Source organism: Lepisma saccharinum, chromosome 6 (assembly GCF_977018435.1).
Source record: "Lepisma saccharinum chromosome 6, izLepSacc3.1, whole genome shotgun sequence".
Lineage (NCBI taxonomy): Eukaryota > Metazoa > Arthropoda > Insecta > Zygentoma > Lepismatidae > Lepisma > Lepisma saccharinum.
Genome location: NC_139234.1, coordinates 23,961,904 through 23,979,808, shown reverse-complemented (window position 1 = coordinate 23,979,808; position 17,905 = coordinate 23,961,904). Strand labels below are relative to the sequence as shown.

At 37.8% G+C, this 17,905-nt stretch overlaps 1 protein-coding gene across 1 annotated transcript in view; it reads right to left on the bottom strand.

Annotated features, from left to right (window-relative positions):
- Positions 1–17,905, bottom strand: part of LOC145989274 (putative cytochrome P450 301a1, mitochondrial) — a 54,426-nt gene that overhangs the window by 16,957 nt on the left and 19,564 nt on the right. The window contains exons 2-7 of the mRNA XM_083124601.1: positions 15,429–15,661; positions 13,836–14,079; positions 13,316–13,432; positions 11,699–11,775; positions 10,162–10,363; positions 8,482–8,644 (exon numbers count right to left, since the gene is read on the bottom strand). Of these exons, the coding sequence (XP_082980727.1) occupies positions 8,482–8,644; positions 10,162–10,363; positions 11,699–11,775; positions 13,316–13,432; positions 13,836–14,079; positions 15,429–15,654 (1,029 nt within the window). The 5' untranslated portion in view covers positions 15,655–15,661. The remainder of the gene's footprint in view (positions 1–8,481; positions 8,645–10,161; positions 10,364–11,698; positions 11,776–13,315; positions 13,433–13,835; positions 14,080–15,428; positions 15,662–17,905) is intronic.

The window sequence follows — 17,905 nt, the reverse complement described above, 5'->3', positions numbered from 1 at the left end:
CAATAACTCGGAGTGAAGCAAATATTAAGCTGCAACTTGAAACATATGAAGATTTTGGAAAAATTCAAAGTTCCATAACCCATCTTGAAGGTACAATAGCAGCAGTGCAAAATGATTTGGCAAATGTACTAGAATCCAGATTGCCTGGGATTGTAGATACCCTTTTCAGTGTCCAGCAACAAATCACAAAGCTTGAAAACCTCAACACTGAATCTGAACTATCTCATTTTCATCACTTGATAGATGATATCCAAACAAAACTTGAAATTTTACAACAATCCACACCCTCTCAGGCAGATATAGCCCTGCTCCAAAATGCTATGCAAAATGTGGCTCATGCTTCTGAATTAAATGATGTGAAATTGGCACTTGAATTTTTGCAAAATACAGTATCAAATCTTCCTACATCACAGGAACTTAAAAATATTAAGAGGGCAGTGAATAGGATATTGAAATCAGAAGATATCAAGAATATCCAGACAGAGATCAAACATCTCACTCAGACAGTGGCCACTCTACCAACCAATCAACATATTAATGAATTGCATGCCCTATTTGAGGATATCAGAAGACAGGTCCATGATCTTACAGCTCAAAATTCAAAATTGGCAATTGTTGAAAATTTGCAACAAATTGTAGCTAATATCAAGCAGCAGCTAGGAACCATGGAATCCAATCAAGCAAATGCTCTGTCTGTTTTTGCCACCCAGCTTCAAGAAATTGTACAATACAAAAAACTTGTAGTGGACATAACAGCATCCCCAACAAAGAATATGATTCTCCATTTACACCAGGTGGCAAAATATATATGCTGTCCCCTGCACAATTTTATTACCAATTTTTTGTTGGGGGCACATTGAGACCAATCAAGATCAAATATTGGCTTCAACCACAGGCACACCACTACCCCACCTTATCAATAACAAATGCTGATAACAAAGTGAAAATCACCAGTGTGGAATTGGAGGATTTTACAGATCCCAATACATTAGAAACAGCCTATACTGAAGATGATGGCTCTCTGGTATTTAAAATACAAATAGGGGACAAATTATATTTAGAAAATCCTGCAGTCTCAGCTGCTGAACACCCCATAGTTGCAATATTTTTGTTTACATATTATGTCTAGACAAATTATTGTTGATGAATTACACAGACAGGCCAGACATAATTTTAAGAGACTCCCAGTAGTCACAAAAAGCATAGATGATTTATGACAGAGCGACTTGATTGAAATGGCAAGTGGGCAGTTGAAAAACTTAGACAAAATCAACAAGGGCTACAAGTATCTACTCACTGTAATAGACACATTTTCAAAATTTGCCTGGGCTGTGCCACTCAAATCCAAGACTGGAAAATGTGTTACAGAAGCCATCAGGACAATCATCAATCAGAGTGGAAGATCCCCGCGCTATTTGCAAACAGATAATGGCAAAGAATTTTATAATTCAGTGTTTCAACAATTTATTAAAAGCCAGGCAATAAAACATTATTCGAGTTACAGTGACCTCAAGGCCTCAATTGTAGAGAGATTCAACAGAACCTTAAAAAATCTTATGTATAAACAATTTACACTGCAGGGTAATTATAAATGGATTAATATTCTTCCAGAACTTCTACATAAATATAACAACTCGGTCCATTCCACAATCAACATGAAACCCTCTGAAGTAACTTCATCTGATGAGCAAAAATTGATCAGCACTGTTTATTATCCTAGATATCAGCCAACAACAAGAAAGGCCAAATACAAGGTGGGTGATCAAGTAAGAATAAGCAAATATAAGCACTTATTCAAAAGAGGCTTTACAAGAAACTGGAGCACTGAATTATTTACAGTGGTTCAGGTTAAACCTGGGACCCTTAACACATATATAATAAAGGATCACCGAGGAGAAATTCTCAAAGGCAGGTTCTATGAACAAGAGCTCAGCAAAACTAAACAGCCTGACACATATCTCATAGAAAAAATCATCCGCAGAAAAGGCAACAAGTTACTTGTCAAATGGCTAGGACTTCCAGAACACAGCTGGATCGATGCAAACAAAATAATAATATGAGCACCTGGGATGTTATAAAGAGGCTGCCAGAACCTGAACAACAGAATAAGAGAAATGGCAAATTGCTACCTGATAATATTAGGTGTCTTATTGTTGGGCCATCTGCTTGTGGTAAAACTACACTAATGGTTGATAATTTTTTATTGGCACCCAACTGGTTAGACTGGAAAAACAGGCACTTGTATATCTTCTCTAAGAGCTTGGAACAATTAAAATATCAGCAGCTCATGAGGCTATATGATGGATTGGATACTGCCACTTTTGAACCAGATGTTAAGCCACTTCATGAATGCCTCGATAATTCTGTTGTTGTGTCTGATGATATTATATTGGATAATCAAAACAAGGTTAGAAATTTCTTTACACAGGGCCGGCACAAAAACATTGATTGCTTCTACCTGGCACAGACTTTTTCAAAAATACCCAAGCAGCTGATCCGGGACAACAGCAATTTTATATGTGTATTTCATCAAGACCATACCAACCTCAAATACATACATGATGAATATGTAGGTGGGGACCTGAGCTACAATGATTTTTCTAAGATTTGCAGCAAGTGCTGGAACCAGGACAGTTATGGGTTTGTCACAATTGATATGACAAGAACACCCAATAGTGGCAAATACAGAAATAAAATCAACAATTTTCTAGACATTGAAACATAAATAAATAACCATGAAAAGGCCAATAATTGATGATCTTAAATTAAGAGATTATCTTGTAAAAAGATTTAAGGGATGGAAATCAGAGAACCGAGGAATTTATGAAAAACACAAACAAACAGAACAGCCTGTAATTGATGCTATTAGTGAATTAAGTAAAAATATCAAAACTGTTACAGAGCAAAATCAAAATTTGATCACAGAGCTTGTACCAGTAGCTGCAAGGAACATATTAGATTATCCATTCACCCCACTTTCCAGTATTCATACACCTAGTCCTGTTGCTCCTAGAAGAATTGAAGCTACTCAGGATCCCATTGAATTGGGTCTTCTTGCTCAAAAATATTTAAACACACCTAAAGACAATAAAGATGAGGTTTTTGGCTTATATGCTGACACAGAGCTTGATGGTAGCATCATACATAGAATTGGCAATTTCAGAGTAACATTTATGGGGGATGATATAATTGTATATTCAGAATCTAGTCTCGGAGAAAAAGGTGCTTTTGTTAAGTACCCCGGCACACCTGGATTGTGGGAACTGATGACTAGGAAAAGGCCTGGCAGCTATACAGATCAAGATTATGAATATTACAAAGAAATATTAATAAAATCAGATGCTCTATACCAGAACAATGATCCCACACAAAAAAGAGTCAAGTCGAGCAGTGGGGCAAAATACAACAATTTAATCAAGCCCATATGGTCACAAATCAAGACTGGCAGTGGAATCAAACAATACAACACCCTGCCTAAAGAATTTGTGTGGGTTGATGATGTCAGGAAACTTGTAGATAGGTTATTGGTGATAGCTGGGGAGGAAAATGCTGGCAACAACAATTTTTACAATGAAAAGGTTGGAATTATGGACATGATAAGCACAAAATTGTCTAATTTTATAGTGAATGACACTAAGGGGATTGGATATCTTATAAAAAATTATTAATACTCTACCACCTAAATTTTGGAATATTTCTGAGGGTCGGGGCCTTGTTAATGACATTATAAACAAGCTGCCATTTGAACTACATATTCCAGGCTATCAGTATTGTGGTCCAGGCACAAAACTGGATCATAGATTAAACAGAGGTGATCCTGGTGTTAATCCCCTAGATGCTGCTTGTAGAGACCATGACATAGCATACAACACACATTCTGATCTTGACAAGAGACATGTTGCAGACAAGAAATTAGAAGAGGCTGCATTTGGCAGATTTGTAAGCAAAGATGCTTCTTTAAGTGAAAAAATAGCAGCATTGGGAACCACCATAGCTATGAGCACCAAACAAAAACTGGGGTGGGGGTTGTGAATATGTATATAATAAACCTACAATGAAGGCCAAGGGTGTTATGTATCAAATACCTTATTCAGGTCTCAAATCTCTTAAAACTATTGACAGTCTTTTGACCAAAAAGCAGCGCAAGAAAAAAAATTCTTGTATTGCAAAAGGCCATGGTATGAAATTGTTACTTAGTACCCCCCAATTAAAAAAATTACAGCAATCAAGAAAAAAATCACATGTGGGGGGATTTATATTTACCATCCCTGACATCTTAGCTGCTCTCGGGGCTGTGGGGAGCTTGGCTGGGGGATCAGCTGCAATAGCAAAAACAGTAATAGATGCCATGAAAAACAGGGCAGAATTAGATGAATTGAAGCGCCATAACCTGGCTATTGAGAAACAAGGCAAAGGTGTTAAGAGAGCCATGAATAAGTTTAAAAAAAACAAGAGCCGCTTACAAACCAAGATATTGAAGCTTTAATCAAGCCACTGGGCATCAAACATTTTAGAGGTGTGTACATGTCTGATTCTTTACCAGAACAACCACTCAACAAAGAGTGTGGCATTGTTAATTTGGATAAGTACAAAAATCAGGGCACTCACTGGATCTGTTATCTTAAATATTTAAAAAATGAGGCATTTGTGTTTGATTCATTTGGAGGTGTTCCACCTGAAAATTTAATAAAATATCTAAATTCAGCTAATCTTTATTACAATAATGCCCGTGTTCAAAACTTCAAAGATGTTAATTGCGGACATTTGTGTTTATCAGTTCTTAGATATATGTCTCAAATAAATAAACCATCAATTGAAGATTTTCAAAAAGCCTTGTGGTATTTAAAACATCATGGGGGTATTCCATCTCACCAGCCAAAATTCAATATTGAAACTCAAATTGCATGATGACATTGTATATCCCAAAACAATAGCTCTCAGGGCATTTTATGGCATGTACCTGATCCCCAATATTACACACCACAACAATACAATTGCAGTAGGGGATCAAAAAATTGTCATCACTCCAGGGCAGTATAATCTCTCCACTCTAAATGCTCAATTACCCAGAGGTATAGTTTTAACTCAAAATTCTGTCACTCACAGAGTAGAAATTGTATCTGCTACAGAAACAGTGGATCTGGCTACTATAGGAGAGCTGTTGGGATTTGAGAACAACACAAAACTTGAACCAGCTATTAAACACACTGCTATGAATATACCTAAATTCTTAGCCATAGAGACTCTGAATATTCACTGTAATGTGGCTGAGGGTATGATCACCAAATCAAATGGCATAGGCACTCACAAACAAACTGGCATCATTGCAACATTCAAACCTAATTCTGAATTCATGGAGCCAATCATCTACAATCCATCCCCAACATTATATTTTCCTGTGTGTCATAATAGAATAGATAATATTGAATTGATGGTCACTAATGAAAAAGAAGAATTAGTTGATTTTGCTGGAGCCACAACAACTGCAATCATAGAGATTAACATTTAAATAAAAATACACACAAGAAGAAAATGGAAAATATTGAGAGTTATGAGCTACAATCATTCCCCCCAAACAGGAGGACATTTGCAAATTTAAATCAACCCAACACAGAGATTGAGGTTGATCTTGATGTAGGGGATGGATTTATACACCCTCACAGAGCAGATTTATACATCAAATTTGATGTTGTAAAGCTCGATGGTACAGATTATCCGGCAAATTCAAATATAAGATTGGTAGATAATTTTGTGCCGCATCTATTCTCTGAAATTGAGATCAGAAAGCATGGCGTTGTTATAAACAGAGTGGATTATCCCGGCATTACCTCCACAGATTTGGCCACATTAAAATTATCCAAAACCGAGGCTTCATACTACAAAATAGGTGGATTTGAGGCTGGTGATAAGATATTATCTAAGAACCACACAGTGCTGTTCCCCATGCGCCTATTGCCAGGATTCTTCTCAGATTACAAAGATATTATGTGGAAGGGTGGTTTAAGAATCACATTTAGAAGAGCTGCAAATGATAACAATGCTTTGATGAGGTACAGTGCAATAAACCCTACAGGGGAAGCTCTGCCTAATACCTTACCAGATGCAGGCAAATGCATTATTCAGACTATGGAGCTAAGAATCCCTGTTGTTGAGTATGAAGCCAGTTATGCTCTTAAATACAAAGCAGATATAATAAAAAATCCACAAATTCCTCTACAATTTTATACATATCAATGTGTACAGAAGCCCGCATCTGGTACATATTATGAGTTTGATGCTACAAATTCATTCTCCAGTATACAATATGACATGCCTGATTTTGTAGTGGTATTGTTTCAGACTGGGAGACACAACAATCAGAAAAAAAAATCAAGTAAATTTGATAGCTGCAACATCAAGAACATATATCTTAAAAATGGCAGAAATGAGGTTTTTCCTAGAGAAAATTACAATTTAGACATGTCCAAGAATGATTTCCTTAAATTATATGAAGCATTTACATCCTTCAAAAGGGTCACTACTGGCAATACTGACATGTATTACACACCAGATGAATTCAAAGCACAGAGGCCCATGTTTGTAATTAACACTTCAAAAAGGAAACAAGTTGTGGTGAATGACAGAACAAATATTAAAATTATCTGTGAATTCCATGAGGCATTACCTGATGACACCATATGTAGTGTTATTCTCATAGGAGAAAAATCATATGTTTATGATGTAAGAAATGAGAGAGTCACGGAGCAATTCTAGAGGGTCTCTGCATATTACATTGTTTTAATATTAGATAAACAAATTGAAGCTGGTATCCAATTGAACTTAAACCAGAAGTAAATATGTATGGGTGTGTGTGTAGGTGGCTCTTATAAGCATCTTGGCCTAGTTTTAAGTGTGGCCAAAAAAAATATCAAGAGGGGCATATTTTTGACAGGATTATGGACAACAATCTCACAGAAGTGCCTTTTATAAGTGTAGGCAAATCAATCTGAGGGGGTTCATACTTTCCGAGAAATTCCCGAGGGCATTTTTTACAAAAATCTTGGATTAGACAGGGTTCCACACTTGAGCAAAAAGCTCATATGGGCATGTTGAGCTTGTTTTAAGTGTAGGTAAATCTGCTTGAGGGGGGTTCATACTTTCTCGGGTTTATAATATATACTTTCCCACTACTTAAATGGTATAATATTTAATCATACCAAGTATCTTAATTGATCACAAAGCGTAAAAATTCTTCACAAATCAGTAGTACAAACCAGACTAAAGATATTTATTTTCGGTTTAAACATTGGAAACAGGACTTGTACATAGATCCTACAATTATCAGTACGAAACCTTACTTTCTATAGTCGACTTATGGTATAACACAATTTTTGCTTGAACCTGATCTGAAGTAAGGAATATAATATTTTGGATTTAAACTCTACAAAAGTAAAATTCTAACTTTATTGGGTAAATGTTTGTTATATCGGAGACACATTTCTTCATTTTTACAGAAGAAACTACTTACGGAAATGAGTTTCTGTAGTATTTTGAAAGTTCTTGGAGGTATTTTCTCACCGTAGAATGCTGCACAACAAGAAATAAGCACTTTTGATATAATAAACTTACATTTTGTGCAAAGCGACAACATTATGCCGTTGTTTCCATTATGTACCTGCAGATGGCGCTAGCGTCGAAAGTCATGCTGTCTCGCCAGTGTTTCCAAACGTGCCTTTTTTTACCAGAATTATATTATTTTTATTTTTTTTAACTATGCTTACCTAACCTAACCCAACCTAACCTAACCTTGCCGGAAATGGTTCGTGGGGCTATCGTGAATGGTTTTTGGGGCTATCCATCAAGGGTTTGTGGGGCTATCGTGAATGGTTTTTGGGGCTATCGGGAATGGTTTTTGGGGCTATCGGGAATGGTTTTTGGGGCTATCCGTCAATGGTTTGTGATGACATAATGAACACGAAAGTAGGTATTTTTCGGTTAAGATGGTTGAAACACTGCATACCCACTCCAAATCGACAAAACACAAGCACGACGTGTGATGATCCACAGCTGTGCGCGCCATATTGTATGTTCCGCAACGGAAGAAAGGACCCAAAAGAATTACTCGTAATGTAAAAAATCGAAGTTATTTTCGTGTAAAAAGCATAATGGCACCTTCAACTATGTTCCGCAATACACAATTGGTAAGTACGAAACATTTAAAACTGAAAATATCCGATATAAATGTGTCTCCGATATAACAGACAATTACCACTTAATTGAATATGCTGACATCTAAAGAAAGTTCGAGTACCAAGATAAGTGTTGTTATTGTAAAAGAAAAAAATATGTATAATTTAGCAGCTCAAAACAAAAGACTAAGTAAGGCGGAAAGCTGACAAAGTATAAATAATAAAAATGTTAGCCAGCGCACCCTATTTGTACTAATACCACAGAATTAAGGCTGTATGTTAATATAACTACATATGGAAGAGCCATACTCACCGTATCAATGCCTCCCATAAGCATATCCAGTGCCATTATAATCGCTGTTTTGGAGTTCGAGTCGCGGGCGAGTAATCTCTCTAGGAAAGTCATCTCTTCGTCGCTGTCCAGAGATTTGAGCTTTAGCTTATCCACAGCCCTGTATATGTACTTCGAGGATACCCTGGGAATGCAGAAATGTGTCTTACGTTACTTGGAGGGGAATGAGAGGAAAAATTTTATTTCGCCTTTTCTTCCGATCTGGAAACCTTAAGTTAGGCAAGGAACTCCATTCAAAAAGTGAGTAAATTTACCATGTTACGTACCTCCACGTCTCTACTAGCCCAAATCGTGGAAAAAGGTGTATTCCTCGTTACTCGCAATGTTTTTACAAGCTTAAGAGAACATGCTTAAAACTCCGAGTTGGTATTTATCTGGATTCTTTCTCTATTCTATTAACTCGTTGCCTTGGATATTACCGGATTGCTGAAAAGTTGATTATTTGTAAATCTCGTTACCAGGTTGACATATACAGGTTAGTCTATCCACTTGTCCTTGTGATACATGTTGTCTGTGGCACACTAAACAGTTGACAAAAAAAAAAAAATTAACGAACCCAAAATTTCAAAAACAAGGACCATACAACTGTAATATAATGTCCGTTAAGAGTAACATAGTTAATTATAGAGTTATTTTAGTATGTTGTAACACTGATAGAAACACATAACTTACAAAAATCAGGAGCGTATATTCTAGGCTAGCCAGGCTATCTGCGAAGCCTGAAGTCTAGAGAATAAAATGCAGGAGGAAAATCGATCAGAAATTGTAAATAAAATTATTCATATCAGTGAGATAATGATGGTGATTCTGGAATTGGCAACGTGATTTCTTGTGAGTTGGTAACCTGATTTCCTATGAGTTGGCAACCTGATTTCCTATGAGTTGGCAACCTGATTTCCTATGAGTTGGCAACCTGATTTCCTATGAGTTGGCAACCTGATTTCTTATGAGTTGGCAACCTGATTTCCTATGAGTTGGCAACCTGATTTCCTATGAGTTGGCAACCTGATTTCCTATGAGTTGGCAACCTGATTTCCTATGAGTTGGCAACCTGATTTCTTATGAGTTGGCAACCTGATTTCCTATGAGTTGGCAACCTGATTTCCTATGAGTTGGCAACCTGATTTGTTATGAGATAGCCCAGATCTTGGACTCAGTATACGACACTGACAAATATATATATATATATATATGTATATAAAATAAATTGTTTAACTTTATTTGTACAATTAAATGGTATGCACAATGAGACTTTTTCAAGTATATTGGCTTTCAAAGAATCTTCTTTCACATGGGGTGTAAGAGGTGCTCCTTCACCCAATGGTCAACCTCACTTCCACGTAGTACACCCTGGACTTCAGACTAACGAGGCTCTGGCGACTGGCCCCATGGCCAGTATAATTCTGTGTCAACCTGCGTTTTGTCCTTATTTGTGCTGAGCGCCTTCTTTTTTAGCCTCAGCTTTTAACCAAGGCAAGGACATTTTAATTTTCAGACACGCTTTTATTTTCGTTATGATAAGGGTCTGGACCCCGTATAGTGTGACGGGTGCAAAATAGCCTCAGTGCTGAGTTACATTTAAGGAAAAGGATACCTGCAACACTAAATGAGTTACTCTAAAAGAAGAAACATGGTACTTACTCGGTGAAATAGTCCATTGCCTTAACGAACCTCCTCCACGTGGGGGTTGGGAACAATCTCCAGAACGGAATTTGGAAATCGAGCGACGCGAAAGAATCGATCATCACTTGCACAGAATCGATCAATCGTTGAGGCTCCGAGTCGGGTTTCAGATCCACGTCAAGGCAGCCCAAACGAGCATCCAGCGCCACCATGGCGATCGCTGAAAAGAAATGCTATGAAATGAAGTATGGTGTGGTAGTCTATGGTAAATATGGTCAAATAACACTATTCCAAATAAGCCTTGGATATAAATTTTTACACTCTTCATCCCCCCCCTTCCCTTATTATTAGTTCTTTTCACGTTTCATTTCTGCTTGACTGGTTTAATCATCATAATGAGAATCAATGTCAATGGATGAAAGAATCACATCGAAACTACAAGATTCGAAAAATAATTTAATGGAACATAATGCTTACTTATATTTTGGAATGAATTCGATATTTTCTTAGTTACTACTAACAAAACACAAACGTTTTAGTCGACAATAATATTAATATTTATTCATAAACATAAATTGAGAGTATTTGAAAATAGATCCTTACGAAAATATTTGGACCTAAAAGGGATGAAGAGACAGGTGAGTGGAGAAGGTTACATAATTTAGAAGTATACAATTTGTATTCATGTCCAGATATTACTAGAATAATTAAATCAAGAAGACTTAGGTGGGCAGGCCATGTGGCACGAATGGGAGAAGAGAGAAGAGTTTACAGGATTCTTGTTGGGAAACCTGATGGTAAGAGACCTGTAGGAAGGCCAAGACGAAGATGGAAGGATAACGTTGAGATGGACCTAAAGGAAATCGGTAGGGATGGAAAATAGTATATAGATCTTGCTCAAGATAGGGAAAGATGGAAGGCCTGTATTGCTGCAGCCATGAACCTTCGGGTTTAAGAAGACTAGAGAGTTAGTTAGTTATTCATTCTGAGGCATGGTGGTAATTTCTACCATACTATCCATATTCCAACTATAAACTTTGTTTTTCTTTCGTCAAAAGATTAAGTCCTCTTTATGCTTAAATAGACTGATCGGTACTGGACCTACAGTTTGAAGTGGGATACGAATCACTGTACAATGTGACTCCCCCGGGGATCAATCACAGGAGTCCTCGCATACAAAGCGACAGTTAAACCACTATGCCATCAGGGAGGCTCCAGAATTGAAATAGCAGAGTTGCCACTCATGGTATACGAGGTATGGGAATTGTGAATTTACGTTGCTAAATTTAAGGAAAATATCGTGTATAGAAATTTGGGCCGTCATTGCGATGAACAATCGTACCTGAGACCCATTGATTACAGCGTTAGTGCTAAGAGGCCTTGCCTACAAACTAGAATCTTATGTTATCTGGCACAACAACTGGAAATAAAAGCACATTAAACTCATCTAATTTGCTGTGTGATTATATTAAAAAATAGTGGAAGGAAACATTCTACATATAAATGAGAGAGCCATCTGTTAACGATTATCGTGAAATAAATTATATCTACTTACATTCCAACGACCATTTGGAAAGTTCATTTAAGAAGTTGTCTGGCATTTCCATATTTGAATCACGCAGTATATATATTCTGAAAAGAAAAGTGTAATTGTAAGGCACCATGGACAATTGTCCACAATACATTTGTTAATTTATTTACGAATGACAAGTCATCTTATTTGACAATTGTCAATTACAGCACTGATAAGTGCTTCTCAAATCAACTACAACACAAATATTATTTGTAATATCAATATTGGAAATAAAAACTGCATGTCAAAATTCTTTCTCGATATTTCTGTTTGAATTCCTCTTGGGACATGTCTGTAAATCCTTTCACCCGTCCACAGCCCCAGACAATGTTCCCCGTGGACTCAATTGGTGATTTGCTTTATTTTACTTCGTTTTTTGTGCCACTTTCGGCTAATTTGCGAAGATTGGGATGAGTGATGATATGATGAACTTGATGAATTAACACTCACAAACAATCATGCCTATGCCGGGATTCGAACCTGGGACCCCTGGCCCCGTGCACTCAACAAGCAACGACTATCTGCCTCCACCAGGCATCGATATGAGACGACGTTATCATTACACCATGGGGGTGGTCCAAGTTCCCAGGTTCGAATCCCGGCATTGTTCTTGGTGAGTGTACTTTCATCAATTTCATGTTATCATCTCATATCATCTTATATATCATCTTACAGCACACGTTATCATCTCTCATCCTCAAATGTTTCATTTCTCGTGAAATTCTAGCCTGATTTGATATATCACATCACCCCATTTCCTTTTAAATTTTTGTGTTGAATTCAATATGGCGGTCAACAATATGCCAGACCTGCGCTTGACACACACGGCTAGGGATCTCCCTGTGCATAACCTATTTCTTTCATGACCAGGATAACTCCTTTACATTTTGTAGGGGGTGTTAAGAGACATTTGACCCGTCATAGTTCATGTAATGAGGCTTTTATCAGTCACATAGTTACACATACTATTTTGTATCTTCTGATCCCATTGCAGTCCCAGAATGAAGTTTTGATCTGTTTTAGAGTATGGCATGCGGGACCAAATATATTTCTTTCACGATTTTTGGTGATGACATGTTTTGAGATATTCAAGGTCAAAGGTCAAGGTCACGTGACAAAATTATATTGTTATCGAAAAGTAGCCTTGTTATATATCACTGGAAAGCTTGTTCAATTCCCTGTACAATAAGCTTTATTTGAGTGTCCTAGGCGAAATAGGGGCGGAGTTACAGCACATTTAGTACAGCTAAGCGGGCTCAAAGAGGGCAATTTATGCGAACTTTGACCTTAAATAATTTAACAATTACAAGGCGCACGAGACTCAAAATTTTCATAGTTACTAAGTTCCATGCATAGTTTCAACTCGGTAAATTTTATGAAAATTGGAGATGGTCAGGTTGGAAATTGCACATATCTGTGTTGATTTTCCATGGAATGACTCATATGCTACTTTCGAAAGAAGAGGATGGGAGAAAGATAATTCGAAAATTTACTCCGTGATTCAATGCTTCTTGGGATGATACATTTTATCTTAGCGAAACATGGGTTTCCAGAAGAATTAGATGTGTGTGTGTGTGTTTGTGTGCAAAAGTTACTTACTTCTCTATGAAATCCTTTGCAACGTCGTTGATTGGTTTGACATAGAGCTTCGTTGTTTTCGGCTGCATCATTGGCTGGTTTACTTTACTTCTGAACCTGTGCCAAGGTTCTCCCTGTCTAAAAAAATTAACATATAAAACTTTTGTTTCTTATTAATAAAACACTGTGTATTGATACATTTCATTATGAAATAAACTTGACTTTAACAATGTATCATGTGAATACTAAATGAAATCTCTTTAGGATTTTTTTATTGGTTTGAAATTTAAGAGAGACATAAGCTTATGTACTGCGAATTAATGATAGTTAACCAAAAAATTATTGTTAATTTACAATACAGTCGTGGGAATGTATGTTTCATCATTACTATTATTTGTGTGTTTCTTGATGTTGTTGTATAGTTTCTTCAGATGAAGGGAAAATTAATTGATATGGGGAATTTTTCTCCTTGCAAAGGGAAATTGTGCCCTCAGACTGTCGCCAACACTGCAAAAATTGTCAACCGTTTGTAAAAACTTACTCAACAATGAGACCGGCGTTCCCTTCAAAGAAGTCCTTCCTTGTAACATGCCTGTAGTACCGGAGACTGTTAATAGATTCCCTGATTGGCCACGGTCCCTCGTTCCTCAATGCCTTCTCTATCCAATCAGGATCGAACACAGGCACCATGTACTTCCCATTGGGTAAACCGACTCTGCACATCTTTCCATATTTTTTGTACAGCGTCATCTGCATTCTGTATAAGTCTCCACCGGACAGCTCACCTGAAAATTGCAGATTAGATCATAGATGAATCCATATTGGCGACTCCGAAGTAGCGGTGTCGCAATGAGGTGGGCGAAGGTGGGCTCTAGCCCCTCTCAACTGGTCTCAGTCTTTCTGCGCATCCAGATGACCAAGGTGAGAAAGGAGTCATTACGGTAGAGGAAAATCACTCGTGCATGGATGAAGGGATAGAAGAGACTGAATGGACGAGAGATGGAAATAAATAAGTAAATAAATAGAAACACATAGGAGAAATATAAATGCAAGGAGAACAATAAAGAATGAAAGAAAGGAACACATAGAGAAAGGAGATAAAGAAAAGAGGAAGTAAAAATGGGCAGAAAAAGAGGAAGAATGACAGATAACAAAGGATATCTGAAAGAAACAGAAAAAAGGAGGAGAAGGAAACAATTAGGTAGAAAAAGAGGAAAACAAAGAAATAGGAAGAAGAAGATAGAAAAGAAGGAAATAGGTAGGATAGAGAAACAGAATGAGAGAGAAATAAGGGTAAGAAGGAAAAAAGGAAAATACAGCGAAAAAGCTAATGAAAGAAATAGGGAAGCAGAATGAGAGATTGAGAAAGAAGGAGGGAAATAGAAGGAAGGAAACGGGGAAAGAAAGAGGATAAGAAAAATAAGATGTAGAGGAATAGAGGAAAACAAAGATAGAAAAAAGACAGAGAGAGAGAAAAAAGAAAGAACGAAGAGGAGAATCTTAGTAGTTCTATCAGAGCGTCCTTGAGCTCATCCAAACTCTATTATCTTGCGACGCTACTGTACCGAAATGTAAAGAAACGAAAAGAAAATAGGAAAGTGGGAGAAATGTATAGAAGAAAAGGGATTGTGAGAGAAAGGAAGGGAATAGAGGCAAGACAGAATAATAAGAGACAGAGGATAAACAGAAAGGAAGACAACAATGGGAGAAGAATGCATAGCTGAGAAACATGAGATAGAGTGAGAAAACGACTGTGTGCGTGTTTAAAAAACATACTAAAATCTTCGTTTTTGGCTACCGCTCCTTATTTATCAATATCCACTCCTGCCCAGCGGCGGCGCCAAGCGTTTTGGTGTAGTTGGTCACTGGATGAGTGTAAAGGATTTGAGTGGGGTACGTCTTCAGAGAAAAATGTAATGTGATATTCTTACTTGTTAGTACGTTATCCAAACAAGGAAGATTACTTGAGCATTTTCATCGAGAAATTTGCCTATTACATTTTAACAAAGTGGGCCAACGCGATTTGGGTGGACTGTGGCCCCACTCTTCAAAGATCCTGACGCTGTTCTTGCCCTTACAGCTGAAAAAAAAGTAGCTAAAACTCAAGAGAAACAAAACGTTTTCACCAACTTACCAATTTTGGGGAAAAACAGGTAGGTCGTTCCTATTAGAGGCAAAGGTTTGGGGCCCGGCAGTTCCTCAAAGGGCCTCGCGTGGTCCCACTCGGGGTCCAGACTCTTCCCTTCTTTCGTCTGCAAGCCAGCAGGAGCTGCATTGGACAGGCATCGGACACCAGACAGATGGGAAGACGTGAATTTCATCTTCTCCAGAAACTTCAGAATCAAGCATGGTTTGGACATTCTTCACCTGAAATGAATGTAAAATTCAACACCATGTAGCTCTATCTGCAGTACAGTTGTAAGCAAAATTGAGCAGTAAGTACAATATGAAATCAGTGCTTCTCCAAGCCATGGTCAATTGGGGATACCTCGTGGATAATGCAGCGTACGGTAAACATAATAATAGGCAAATTGTCCACAATCATGTTCATTCAATTTATTTTCCACAATGTGGCATTCATAATTAACCACAATCGATGACATCTGGTCTAGCATAACGATAATTCAATGCTTAAAATTCATAAAATGAAGGAGAAAAATAGCCAAGGACTTTCACTTCTGTTATTTTTGCTGTTGATTGTATATTTGGCCTACCAACATTCTTATATCCTTCTTATCTACTCAGTAATGCTTTTTTGTGGATTGTATGGATGCATGTTAGTAAACCATTAATTCAGTGACTGCTTTTATAGTTTAATTTAGCTACATTTATATCATTGTGTTAACCGCAACTGGGACACGAGAGAAATTACAGGACGGCACTTTCATCTCCAGTCTGTAGAAATGCATTCACTGCGCATGCGCTACCGACGAACCGATGCTGCACGACACCCACTATTGAGGGAAATGCTTAAGCTTGTCGCTTCGGTCTGAAAGCTCACTTTAACTCTGCCTAATACTTTAAGGTTATGAAAATACCGTACTATATGTTCATTTTTTTTTTCAGAAATTGTTACTAGAGTGCGTTCGTTTTAGCTCTGGGCCGAGATATCGCGTGAACAACTTTGAGCAACTTTTATAGCACAGGTTAGTACTCATTATGCAAAATAAATATAATTGTCTAAATGCTAAAGATATGTGCGTAGATAAGCGAGACGTAACGTGACGAAAATGCAGGCATCTGCGCCATGTCACGCGCTGTCTGCCCAGAGTCAAAAAGAACATAGTGTATATTTCTGTTCGAGTTCCGGGCTGGTCATGAATGTCCTTTGTGATTTTCCGTTCATTAGTTTCAGCTAACCATCACTCATCCTGTCAACCTTCGTGACGAAGTCGTTAGTACAGTGCACTACGACGCCAGGAGTCGCGGGTTCGAATCCCGGCCGGGGCATAGGTGTTCTTTGTGCGTGTCACTTCAATATCACTCATCCTCATCGTTGCGATTAGCGAAGAGTGGCAGAAAAGCGACCTTAAGAGGCCATATCATGGGCAGCGCAAAAACAGACCTTCATTCAGAACACTTTTACTCGAAAACTATTTGAGGCATTTGAATGAGCTTTGTGGTGAATTGATCAGAAAGGATGAATCTTAACAATGATTATCGAATTTTTTTTATCACTTCCATATTTTAATAGATATTAGCTGTCAAATATCTCAGTTTTTGGATCGGCGTATAGAGCCCGATTCTAAGTTACTGTAAAAATTTAACCTTGCAAGCCTTTCTTGCATCCTTCCTGAGTAAACTGTTTTTTTTATTTTTCAAATTGAGAGGCCCATTGTGACAATACGCCATTGCAAACATTGATATGCATTTTCAAACGCCATATTATGACCTTCGAGAATACATTTATTCAAGCCATAGCGCCGAATGTTCGAGTCCTACAAGTTCAGCCGTCTGCCGATAGAGGACTCGACTAGAGAAGCCCCGCCTTTGGCCCCAAAAGGCGGGGCCTGATTCTCCCTTCAAACTTGGGGGGTGGTTTTCGACCGACCGTGTTGCGGCAAAGTGGGATCCTGGCCACTGTGCACTTGGACCGGTTATCTAACGTGAGACTCCTTGTATTACAAGGCGACAGAGTTACCACTACACCATTACCTTACATAGTAAGGAAGCGAGAGAGTCTGGTCTCCACAAAATACAACTTGTGTTTTTGTAATGAACACGCTGGGACAATATATTTACTTATAGAGAACATCGATCTATTACATAAAGTGGCAAGACAACTGTACTAAAGGTAGACATTTTATTAATAATAATAAAAACTTCGTACTATACGTAATGTTATGATATGGGAACCCACACCCAGCAAACTTTCTAATTCTAATTTGATTAATAATATACTTTGGCTTTTACGTGACTAGATTGTTCGTAATGGAGAGAGAATTTATACGGAAGCGACAATATCGCTTGAGGATTTTACGTGAGCTTGTGCGCTACGGTGTGAAATGTAATAAATTCGATGACATATTCATGATTTGTTCATGACTGAAACAAGCTGTTCGTGTCGCTTGTCGCTTGCATGTAGCTCGGGCTGGGCCTCTTTCTCAACAC